This window comes from Protobothrops mucrosquamatus, unplaced genomic scaffold (assembly GCF_001527695.2).
Source record: "Protobothrops mucrosquamatus isolate PMUCROS unplaced genomic scaffold, P.Mucros_1.0 scaffold_282, whole genome shotgun sequence".
Lineage (NCBI taxonomy): Eukaryota > Metazoa > Chordata > Lepidosauria > Squamata > Viperidae > Protobothrops > Protobothrops mucrosquamatus.
This window is the reverse complement of record NW_015386358.1, coordinates 835,468-848,730: the sequence shown is the minus strand read 5'-3', so window position 1 is coordinate 848,730 and position 13,263 is coordinate 835,468. Positions and strand designations below refer to the sequence as shown.

General features: G+C 39.8%; 1 protein-coding gene across 1 annotated transcript; it reads left to right on the top strand.

The window, feature by feature from the left end:
• Positions 1-6: 6 nt before the first annotated feature.
• On the top strand, positions 7-3,325 carry LOC107302707 (glycine N-acyltransferase-like protein 3; the record flags this gene model as incomplete). Its single annotated transcript, XM_029287284.1, has 3 exons — positions 7-37; positions 2,220-2,340; positions 2,911-3,325. Coding segments are annotated over 3 exons (567 nt in total), but the record flags the coding sequence as incomplete, so codon positions are not given.
• Between the last annotated feature and the right edge of the window lie 9,938 nt (positions 3,326-13,263).

The following is a 13,263-nucleotide window of genomic DNA, read 5'->3' as shown; positions in this document are numbered from 1 at the left end:
GATGCCGTAGATTGGGACAAAGCCTTCCAGCTGCAAGGCAAGGCCTGGGCTCTGGCAATTTCTTCTCAATCCTTAGGAGATTGTGAAAAGTGCTAAAAACCTGGTTGTTCCCCCAACTCTCAGGATAAGGTATTGTGGAACCTCGTTTAGCTTAGCTTAGTTTTTAGTTTAAGACAGAGTGCTTGTTTTTCTGGTCAGCTATCCTGTTTTTTTATTTATTTGTAAGCCACCCAGACTTATTTAGGAATTGGGCAGTTCCAAAATTGGATTAAATAAATATCTACAAATCTCTCTATTTCTCTCTCTCTATTTCTCTCTATTTCTCTCTATTTCTCTCTCTGTCTCTCTGTCTCTGTCTCTGTCTCTGTCTCTGTCTCTGTCTCTCTCTCTCTCTCTCTCTCTCTCTCTCTCTCTCTCTCTCTGTGTGTGTGTGTGTGTGTGTGTGTGTATACATACATTCATGCATACACACAGAGAGAGAAACATTCACAGTATGAAAAATTAAACATATGGCTTAGGAAATAGTCTCAGTTATCATTTAAAATAATTATAAATTAAGTAACTTTGCAATTAATGTTTTAAACAGGAGAATCACAGAAGGGGAAAAACTTCTTTATATTTTGCTTTACATGCTATGGAACCTTGGAGCTATCCACCAGAATTATGGGATCCACTGAGTTTAATGGTGTCAATGCAAGCAGATGAACAGATTAAATCATTAAGAAATTTGTCTTAATTTTTGCAAAAATCAATATAAAGGCATTTTACCTTTATAACTGAAGTGAAATTACCAGTCAAAGCATCAGTCACATTGCCTTATGAGAGATACAAACCCTATTCTCAATGTTCTTTAGACCAATGTCTTTTTTAATACCTAACTACATAACATAAGAGAAAATCAAATGATGCATAGAATTAATAATCCTGGATATGTCACCTTCCTTTTGGCCCGATACATGAAATCCACAGAGGAACCTGTAGAACTGCTATTTGGCCTTTAAACTCAGGAGAAGTTCTGTATCATGAAAAATCTTTGTGCTCTGTTATTTTATAATTCCAGATAATTCAATCTAGAGTTTGCCATGATAGGAGACATTTGTCCTAGTGGGCCATTCCTTGCTACATACTATGAAGAACGGTTACAGGAACTGGGCGTGGCTAGTCTAGTGAAGAGAAGGACCAGGGGAGACCTGATAGCAGTGTTCCAATATTTGAGGGGCTATCACAGAGAGGAGGGGGTCAACCTATTTTCCAAAGCACCTGAAGGCCAGACAAGGAATAACGGATGGAAACTGATCAAGGAGAGATTCAACCTGGAAATAAGAAGAAATTTTCTGACACTGAGAACAATCAACCAGTGGAGCAGACTGCATCAGATGTTATTGGTGCTTCATCACTGGAGGCTTTCAAGAAGAGACTGGACTGCCACTTGTCAGAAATGGTGTAGTGCAGTGATGGCGAACCTTTTAGAGACCAAGTGCCCAAACTGCAACCCAAAACCTACTTATTTATCGCCGGGTGCCAGGTGGGCGTGGCCCACTGGGTGGACGTGGCTGTGGTGGTATGGCAGACTGGGTGGGTGTGGCCAAGGTGGGCGTGATCACCTCAATGTTGCTCATGGGGAGGGACGCCTGTGGGGGCCGGGCAGGGTTGGGGGAGATCCAGGGGGTCTCTGGCAGGTGGGGCGGTGGGCAGGAGGCTTGTCCTGCGGGGTGAGGCAAGGCAAGGCGAGGCAGGGTGGGGGTGCCATTGTCACAGGGCAACGTGAGGCAGGGGCCGGGGTGGCTGCTGCCTGACACCATCGGCCCCTGCACACAGAGGCCAGTGAACGCATGGGTGCTGGGATACATCCGGCCATGTGGGACCTCAGCAAGTTAGCGTACAGCTGGTTGAAGAGGGATGGTTGCCATCTCCAGGGCATGGTGCGCGTGCCCACAGAGAGGGCTCTGAGTGACGCCTCTGGCACACATGCCATAGGTTCGCCACCACTGATGTAGTGTCTCCTGCTTGGGCAGGGGGTTGGACTAGATGACCTACAAGGTTCCTTCCAACTCTGATTCTATTCTATTATATTCTATTCTATTCTAGCCATCCCACCATTTTCCTTTGACTGGGAAATGTCTCTGTGCCACCCAGTTGTAGAGATTAGGAGGAGAGAGAAGTTAACATTTCATTCTGACTCTCAGGATGTTTTCCTGTGATATTTCTATTCTATGCAGGTCTTCAGGATGGTCTCTATCATGCTGTGAAAGTCATGGCAGAGGCTAGACGTGTCCACATGGAGCCCTATTTTTACCAGGCAGCACTGCACCCAGATGCAGCCATGTTATGTCAGAACGAGTGAGTGATTGTGCTCTCTTTCTGAGGGACAGTTTCGGGGATCTGTTAAATGGATTCGATTCCATGCAATCTTCTGCAATTCAGTAATGAAACCAAGGACCTCTGGTATTTCCATAACTAATTCCTATCCACTGTAGTAAGCTAGGAATATGTTGTTTGTCCTATTTGTAAAAAAGAGACAGGTTTACAAATAAGCTCCCTGTTTTGCTGCCAACTTGGAAGATGTGGAATGGACAACAGTTAACAGAGAGTTGGAAGAATTCCCTAAATGTAACTGCTCAATTGGCTTCTCCAAAAGAAAATGGCTTTGGAAATATTAATGATATTTAAAATAAAACAAAACACAAAAAGATCCTAAAGTTGATTATTGCATTTCAAGAGACTGTTAAAGGGATATTTCAGAGTAACTGGGATTTTCATTCTTCCATTGCTGAGTAACTCTGAGATCATGATTCTCCTTGAAATATCCTATCAGTGTTTTAGCTTTGGGTATGAGCAAAGCTTTTTTCCAAAATGGTGGGATGCGCTCCTTTTGTTCTGCCTTCACTGCCACCTGCTCTTTCCTTTCAGGCTCAGAAGTGACCCCTTCCACTTGGGAATGCTCAACCCATCCCATGCAGCCCAACTCAATGACACCTATGAATTTGGAGGCAATGATCAGAGCCTGCACTACCTAAGGAGTCTGGTTGAGGACTTCCCAAATGCTTGTCTCCTAGATCAGAAAGGGCAGCTGGTTGCCTGGAGCCTAAGTGATGCCCTTGGATGCCTGACACACGGCTATATTCTTCCTGAGTACCGGGGAAAGAGACATATGAAAACAGTGGTGCAGGCAATAGCCAGAAAGTTGCATGCTAAAGATTTTGCCTTGTATGCTAGAGTTCGGCCAGAGAATGAGATCTCCAAGAAACATTTAAGGGGCCACGGCTTTTATCTCTTGCCTTGGACAAAGTATATTCTTTTTTTCATTCCAAATCACATGAAATAGCAGAGGAAGCATTCAGGCTTCATTAAATAGTGAGGTTGGAAGTAACATTCACACAGAGATGTAACGGACTGTGTCTGGATATATTCAAGTTTAAGTCAAAAAAGGATCACAAAAACCAGGAAGAGCTAGGAAGGAATAACTGTGCATTCTAAAATAAAATTCTTGCAGCCTTTAAATGGTGCATAGCCCATAGATATCCCTTGACATTCACTTTACACCTTATCTGAATCCAGTATTTTGGCCCTAAATCGTTTTTTATTTCAAAAGAGCTCTTCCACCCTACCACTGCTTGGAGCCCCCCGTCCTGTGATCATCTTCACCTCTGCCAATTTCAAAGGGCTGAGGATAGACCAATGATTCCCTGCAGCAATTACTGCTCCGACAACTAACCAGTAGGATAGTGTAAAGTATGTCCTTCACTCGGTTCCATATGCCAAGCGCCATCTTTTAGGATTCTGCCACTCTTAGAGGAAGAAAAATGATTGCTAGTGAGGATTACTGTGAGAGACAGTTTGATCTATTGGTTAAGGCACCAGGCTAGAAAGTGGGAGATTGTGAGTTCAAGTTCCATCTTAGCCATGAAAGCCAACTGGGTGACTTTGGGCCAGTCACTGTCTCTCAGGTTAATCCATCTCACAGGGTTGTTATTGTGGGGAAAATAGGAAGAGAAAGGTGGGTTGGATAAGTGCACCACCTTAAGTCATTTGTAAAAATAATAAAGGCGGGATACAAATAAATAAATATTCTGCTGTCCTTCCCAATGTCTAAGAATCATATATAAAAATGTTTACATATTTGGGGTTTCTTCTGCTTTATGACTAGTTTATTAAAAACAAATCCAGGTACACATTTTTGTCAACTGGGGAATTTCTCTGAAAACTTCATAACACTGGACTAATCAAGCGAAAGTTGGGACAATAATACTTGGTTTTTGCTAGTTATCATAGGGAAATATCTGGGAAGTAGTATGCCTCTCTGAATTTTTATTTCAGTGCTTCTGTTGGAACCAGTGTATTGCACACCACCTCAGAATTTCTGTCTATTCTGTGAGTGGATGTTGTTGGATATTGTCTCTCCAAACTGGTTAACGATAAGCTTCAGTCTTACACAAACAGGAAATATTGTATGGTACCAACCAAGAATTTGCTTATCATTTAGAAGTTAAACACGTTGATGTCTTGCATGTACTTCTGGAGACCGAATATAGCATTACAAAACAAGAGCAATTTACCACAATTATTTACAATACCTGCTATAGTCCATGTTAGCCTGTCAACCTGAAGCAGCAACAGATTAGCATAAGCATGCTAGATATCATAAGAAGAGGTCTCCTATACCCGTGAAAGAAGTTAGGAAGAATAAAATAGCTATTGATACTGTGTTCCCCCTCTTGCAAAATTTACTTTCTCCAGACAAATAGCAATAGAAGCTGAACATCTATTGATAAAGGAAAAATAGAAACGCTAACCCCAGATACATTTATTCCAGCTTTATTCCAGAGTCACATAGTTGAAAAATAATCCTCAGCTCTAATGTATTACTTGCAAGGCCAGTTCCAGCAGGCCATCATTATGTAGAGAAAAGTCAAGAGTTATGATAGATGGAATGGTTGACTCCAGAAACAGGAAAAGTAAATAAAGTTGTAGTTGGATCTATAGACAAACTTTTATCTGTGAACTTTTCAATTTATTTATTAGACTTATTTGCCACCATCTCACCTCAAGGCATCTCTGGGCAGCTTGCAAACATTAAAAGCCATAAAGCATTGCAACAATAAATACAATAACATGTCAAGGTATTGATTTAACAGCTAACCAGCTTATGTAATGTAAGATTTAAGATGTAATGATGGGAATGACTCAGCAAGGTCTGTGTCATTTTAAGAGCCTTTGTATAAAGGGAAGGCTCTGCTGATGTGTTCTCTCTCTTCCATTTCCTGCTGTAACTGTGGTTTGTTGGATCCTGCTGTAATAGCACGTGTATGTATATTGTTCCTGGTGTATGATATTGTAGATAGTGTAAGATAAACCACCATTTAATATAGACCACTGTTTACTGTGTTACCTTGCACAATAAGATTGTGCACGCTCTAACATAACAGTAATAAATTACATTTGAAAAGATGGGGAGGAAGATAGCAAGACGTATTTTGGTTTTCATTATTTGGGAATGCAAGCAGTTAATAATTCATTAGTATTTTTTCTCTACAGTCAATTGTCAGTGTACCAAATTAATAAAATTCCTTCAATACACGACAAAGCAAACAACTTTTGGAAGGGGCAGACAAAAGGCATCTGTTTGCTACATTCACCATCTTCAATCACAATCACATCATACATTATGAAAACCAGGCAAATCCACTTTTAGTATCTCAGAATGAGATATTATTTTGGAAAGTGGTACTCTTGCTGCCATCTAGTGATGGAGCATAAAAGATAATCAGTTTTTATGCTTCTGCCCATTTATGTACTCTGATTTGATTTTAAGTCAAGAGCTCCTGAACAGTCTTCCTTGGATCTTTTTTTTTTCCTGGAGATGGCAAAGTTTGTAAATCCTATATGGCATTACTAACTAGCATATAATCAACAAAACCATATAAAAAAATTCACATAATTCCATTCAAACCATACAAGAATCTCACACAATTTCAACATCTGTTTATATTGGTCAGATACCTCTTCAATTCTTTTAGATAGGATTACCAAATCTGGGCTATTAGAATCCAGAGAGCCACTTGAGAGCAAAGACATATAGAAAATAACTTTGTGGCATTATCTAATGATTGTCAGAATTGCTGTAACCTAGCTGTTAGCCTTAAATACGGACACTAGGAGGAATGACTTACTATTGGACTAAAGGCAGCAAAACAACTGCAAATTGTCACTGAATGCACATTAACCTGCCTTTTCTGCCAGGTAAGGGGTTGCCCACAATACTAGGGATGGGATTCAGTTTAAGTGCCTGCTGCTTTATTAATATATAACCACAAGCATAAACGTATTAACTGAGGCAGTACTGGCAAATAAATACACCTGTTGCTGAATAATCAATTTACTGTTGTGTTTGAAGAAAGGCTGGAGGAGGACCTCTCTTAGAATTGCACACTTAGACCTAACATGCTCAGTAGCTCTGCTGAATGCACCATGGCTTTAGATGACGCAGGATTTCTAGATCAGCCCCTTGCCCCTTCACAGATTTGGCTGAAAAGCCAAACTAAGAACTGGTGCCCTTCTCCAACAGGGAGTGGGGGAGAGGAATGAAAATTCTTTGTCCTTGCCAGGAAGGAATAGGGAAGAGGCTGGTGGATATGGAAGATGATAGCATTGGCATATCTACCAAATATTACAATTTTCCCAAGACTACCGCACATTTTTAGATTATAGTCCCACAAGAGAACACTGCCCTCAAAACAACTGAAAACAATAATTGTGCTGTATTTGAAGAGCTCCATCTTGTTTTTGCTTTTAGTTTGCTTGGTTGTCTCCTCTACAGGGCTTCTTCTGAGTAATGCTTGGTTCGTGGTTGCATTTTGGCCAGGAGTCTGCTCCTTCTTGCAGCCAATTAAGGACAAAGACAAGCTGCTCATGGTTAATTGCAGTTTATGGCCCAATCACTTCTTTGCGTCCTGGACTTTGCAGCCTAGATTTATTGCTGGAACAATTTTGAGTGATTATTATTTTTTAAAAAAAATATTTACTTATATGCAGATTTAGATCTTTGGTAAAAACGTGCATGCAACACAGGATGCAAATTATAAACATGATTTTCCTGATCAGAATTTGATTATATGATAAGGCAATGGTTAAGATTATGGGCAAAATGTTGGTATTGTAAAGCTGCTTCTGCTTGTATTATTCTGCTTAAGAATGCAACAAAGTGTAGGACCGCATTGTGCAAATAGCAATTCAAAGAGTTTCAAATATGTTTTTTTTACTGGCCAGTAAAAAGACCAGCAAGGACCTAGTGCTGTGTTTTTTGTGGGGAAAGTTGTATTATTTAATTCTTTTTAAAGAGGCTGCAATACTAGATGTGCATACTGAGCATAAGCCACACTGACTGCTTCAGTTGAGACTGTCAAGTCAGCAACATGCTTGTTCAATTGCTGCCCAGGCTAAGTTAGGTCAATGCAACTGATGCCTTGCTTTTTTTGGAGTGTTGTGATTGTAATGATTTTGACTGCATCAAAATTGTAATATGACTTTGAAGCCTTTCATGGAAATGGGGTGCAAATCATTCTTTACCTCTTTTATAAATAAAATGAGCTGAACAAAAATCATCATGTAGATTTCTGATTTGGTTTGGACATATATAAGATTACTTCTCTAGGGCAGTCTTCCCAAACTGTAGCAACAACCATATTATGGACTTCCAACTCCCAGAATGCTCAGCAAAGGTTATGCTGGCAGGGGAATTCTGAAAGTTGAAGTTCACATAGTTAGAAATTAGCAGATGAGAAAACTTTTGGTTTGTTAAATAGTAAAGGTGTCTAGAAAGTACGGAGTGGAGGGTCATGTTTGCTTGGTGAGGCACATTAAAATAATCTATTTTTGACTGTGATTTGGTGACAAGTATGTGTGAGGGTTAATAAAGTTCTGCACTGCAAGAGATTTTAATAGTACCACTTATTGTAGCAGAGTTCCTGGTCATCTAAAAATAATCTAAGTTTAAATTATATTTCAATTAAAATATGGACTAATCTGCTGTTTAGGTATAATCCCTGAATACCAGATGAGAATAAAATTCAGAACTTGAGTTTGCCCCCGAAAGCTACAAACTCAAAAGGATACAATAAAAAAATAAAGATTTCCTGGTTCACCTGGGTTCACCTTCATAATGAAAACAGATGGCAGCATCCTATCAAGGAAGAATTCTGTACTGTTCCTAAAAATACTTCTGAGTTACTCTTGATAGGAAAAAAGCTGTGAAATGCTAAGTAGTCAGGAAAAAGAGTAGCTGTGTGAGCAAAGGGTTTATTCCATCCACTAGGACAGGATTTACTTGGGAGGAAGGACCAGAGTAATAGGAAGCCATGGCAACATCTCTAAAGATGGGAGAAACCTACCATTTCCAAACCCATTATGAAAGCAAAACCAAATTCTATAAGAACACAAAAGATGAAAATAAAAAGAAGTATGCAAGACCACAGAAGCTTTTGTGTCGGAATTCTGTCTTGGTTTGTTTGCTTTCTCTTAATAGAGCAAATTGGCAAAATCATCCACTACCTTATTTAGCCTAGACCACCTCAGTGCTGACTATAATAATCCTTTATCCTTCTGCTCAAACAGCAGAAGCCATTTCTGGTCAGAGCCCTGGGCTGGCTGCAGACAGACCGAGTCCCAAACCACCAACCGAGGAAGCTGGGAGGCCTCGGCATCTTTCCAGAGCCTTTGTTAAAGAGCAAGGCCCGCTACAGGAATGAAGGAACTGTTCAAATGATTATCCTATCAAAGCAGTAAGAGCTCTTTCTCAGTCTGTGGTGATACCAATTGTTCTTTTCAGAGGACATATCCATGCCACAGGCTTCAAGGAGGAATTTGAAGCATGGTTACTCTCTGGGGAGGCCTGCCTTGGCATCTCACATGGCCTTTCCATCCTCTTGCCAAACAGCTGGAATGGGCTCGGCTGCCTCCAGCGACACAATGGCGTCCTTTGAAACAGAGACAATTTTATGGTCAACTTAAGCAAATGATCCATCTGGAGCCAGACTGTCCCACGGCTCTCAGCTTTCAAGCCAGTGAGTTCCTGGCCATAGGGAAGGAGGAGATGAGGAGGGAAATAAAACACACAGTAGGGAGTTTGTATGTGTGTGTATTGTGAGACAATGCCTTGGACTAGCCATTGTTGAATTTATTTACATTTCTATTTGAACTTTTACAGTCAGCTACTTCCTTAAAGGCTGGTCTGGCTGGTTTGGGTCAAGTCTTACCACAGAGTTGGAATTAAAAGGATACAGAGTTAAAGGAGATACAGTACTGTAGATCATAGTAGAGCAGACACATAAGTACCCCATGTGGTGTATCTGCACAAATGCATAAAGATGGGGCCGAGCAGGGTGGACAAAGTTAAAACTCCAGAATTTGAAAACAGCTTATGACATTTTGCAGGCATTAACATAACAGGGCAGACATTCACTTTAGTGAATTAATTGTAATACATCCTCTAAGACTGTCATTGCTACGGCTGTCCAGTATGCTCTACTTGGAACATTTGAAGGCTGTATTTGTTAGGTATCAGCTGAGCAGCCATGTTTATAGTGTAGCTATATCTCCACTGCAAAATTTATGAGATAGCATAAGATAGCAAAGAATTGGAGTTTTCTGCATCTCTAGGCTCCTGTCTATTTGTCACTCAGATTTAACAACCCAGAAACAGTAGTCCTATATAATTGGCACCAGACAAATAGAGAAAGATCTATACTTCTTAGGGTACTTTGAGGGAACTGCCCAAGCTCATTGAATGTGAAGAATCAGATTGTATCATAACTTATGCAGATAACTGCCCTAGTATGCAGACCCCCTGCATATCCTCATCCTCCCTCTCAAATCTGAATTCCTAAGAATCTGCTGTATAATCTCTGATGGGTGTGTCTCATAGGCATTGTCTGGAGAAGTGGTTGTCCTTATGACAGTGGGATGGGCAGATGGCTGCTGTAAGAAATACAAGCTATCTTTTCTTCCCCTCTGCCTGCCTGAGTGTTGCCCCTGATCTTACCTGCCCCTGTTAATTAGGGCATTATTTTGCTTCTAAAGTCATGGCAGGTGCTGCCCAGAAATATGGCTGAAAGTTACATATTCTCTGCTTCCATTGACCACCCCCCCACAAGTTTTGAAATTTATTTATTTGTTGCAGTATATACCTCCTTGAAATAATCTCACCTGCATTGCCTGTCAATCAATTTGTATGCTGCCATAATACGAACAATGAAAAACTAATTATATTAGGCATTATATCATATAGGCAAATGTTGGTTGTTTTTTTTTGTAAACCTAAAACATTATTCTGGTTAAAAGAGCTGTTATGATCCAGGATTTCAGGATCTAGAAATGTAATCTATAGCATATATAACACTTTGTTAAATTCTTCTGTATCCGATTCTCTGGTACTGTGCTTTTGTGAATTAAAGACACATGCCTGACTTGGAGGAACACAACTGCTAAATATCACTGAACGCCATCATTATGGAAATTGTTTTGAAATTGTTTGCCAATAATAAACTACTCTATATACCATTCTTCAAGCAAAGAAAACAGATACATATACAGAAAGTCAACATATATAAGCTTCCACCAAACACTTGATCAGGCCACAGGGCAGTAATTGACATAAACTGTAGAAACCCCACTGGTCATAATGGGTCCTTGACTGGCGTACAACATGTTTCGCTCTGTTCAACCCATTTTCAGACCACCCTGAAGTATTTGCAGAAAAAAAAACTCAGACAAAATCTGTAGTTGCCTACTCATCAATAATACTAGTGAAAATGTTGTCAGTGGCAATGAAAAGATACCTTAGCTTTATGATAGTGTCTTTATTGGTTTTGCTTTGATGTAGCTAGCTCCAGATGAAGGACTTTTCTAGCCAAGAAAAATGTCCCTGGCAAAGGAGAATAATAGCCTCCTTCATGTGGCTATGGTTCATGTGGTCCCAACACCAACAGCATGGCAAGAAGTGGCACTGATTTCTCCAGAAACAAAGAAACAAGGTCATATACTGAAAGCTTACACTGGGAATCTCTTTTCAAATGATAGTCAATTCATTATAGAGTATGTATGTATGTATGTATGTATGTATGTATGTATGTATGTATGTATGTATGTATCTATGTATGTATATGAGAAATATACTTCTATATATGTAGTGTTGTACAGCCTTCTTTTTTCCCTTTTCTTTCTTGTTCCATTTGCTATTTTTTCCTACAGTTTTATAAATAAAGCCTTAACTCTCCCATCCTCCCCCATCATTAAAAAAAAATATCTTCACAATTACCAAAGCTAAGCTGCACAAATTAGGATGCCCATTAGGTGGTAGCAAAAATATACAGAAGAATCTAACTCTTTACTATCACTTAGTGACTGTCTTTATTTTGCAACCCAGATCTGGTGGATGTAGTATAGTAGTAGTAGTAGTAGTAGTAGTAGTAGTAGTACTTATTGCTGTTGTTATTATCATGATTTGTTTGCTAGGCAGAATAAAAGAAAAGAAAGAAAATAAAAAAAGAGACAAAATACATATAAAACATTAAAAGTTTTAAAGGCAAGCATTAAACATTAACCACAGAGCAAGTGGTCTTTGTTCCGTCTTTTTTCTACCTTGATAATAAGGGCCAGCTTGTAAGTAGACAGTAAATACTGTATATGTCATCAACCCAAGAGAGGAGTGTGGCAGCTTGAGTGGTTGGATAGGAGGTTAGCAAGACCGCGTTCAAGACCAGAGATCAGCCATGGGGTGGGGTTGAGCTTCTCATCCTTCCCTACAGCTCCTTTTTTTTGCCGTTCAGTTATGTTCATCTTAATAATAATAATGATAATGATAAAGTTGGAAGGGACCTTGGAGGTCATCTAGTCCAACCCCCTGCTCAGGCAGGAAACCCTATACCATTTTGGACAGTAATACCTCAACAGAAATGCTCACAACAATGAAAACCTCGGACAGGAGGAAGAGCGCCGCCAGGCAGGCAGGTGTCTTGCTCGGCTGTGGCTTGGGGGGCACTTTTTTCAGTGCCATTGTAACTTCGAACAGTCACTAAGTGAACTGTTGTAAGTCGAGGACTACCTGTACTTTATCACTTTTTTCCTCTTTTTTTTGGGTCATCAAGTTTTTGACACCTTGCTAGGCGACTGGTAGTACTTGGATGTTGCCATATCCTAAAAGTGGTACAATGGGTGAAAAGGTTGAAAAGCCCTGTTTTAGATGTTGCTAATATATCTACAAGAAATTGTGAAATCAAAAATATTGCCTTTCTACAGTTTTAGACAATTCAAATGGTTTTTGCAAGAATTCAACTATTATAGTTTAAAATTTTAATAGGAAATAAGCTGTTCTAAAATATTAACATACTTATGAGACTATGAATTAAAAAATGATTTACCTGCTATTTGTCTACTGCAGGCTTTCATAGTGTATTGCAGATAAGAATAAGAATCAAAATAGTACTTATTTCAGGGTATGTTGCAATTATTTCTCAGTACATAAAGCTAGATATACTATAATAACCTGTAGGTCGCCACGCTGCTCAAAGTTGGGATATAAATCTATTAAATAAATAAATACATGCATGCATACATATTGTCAGACCTGCCTCAGTCAGGTCCCTTAGGAAAGAAAGACCATTGACTCCATTTGTCTGAAGTGATAGGTTCTTTTACTAAAGGTTGCTATAAAGTCAGGATAGAACTAAGTTTTCTGCGTGAAAAGTTACAAATTTTTCTCCTCATCCCAGCTCTCCCCCCATGACCAGTTCGTCTTCAGCCAATGAAGAGCCACATAGGTGTTTTGAGAATCACTGAGATGTTTGGGGCAATCCACATTCCATTCTCAGGGCACGTGGTCTTGAGTACTGGCACAAACTGATTCCATGCCTCCCTGGTCTTCGTCAAGCTGCCATCCCCCTCCTTATTTCCCATCACATCTCCATACATGTTTATTGCCCATTTGTGCTCCCCCTCCAAGGATGGCAGAACTGATACATACCTTAAAGATATTTACATCTGTCCAAAATATATGTGTTTATATTGGTGTGTGTGCTTATACACACATGCCCTTTGATGTGGTATTTACTTTTATAACATGTATCTTTCTCCTGAAAAGCATGAGTTCTAGTCCAGTTTTAGGCATGAAGCCTGTTGCATGTCCTTTGGCCAGTCATTCTGTCTGTCTAAGAAGCAAGCAATAGCAAACCACTTCTGAAATCTTGCCAAGAGAACTGCAAGAACTTGTTA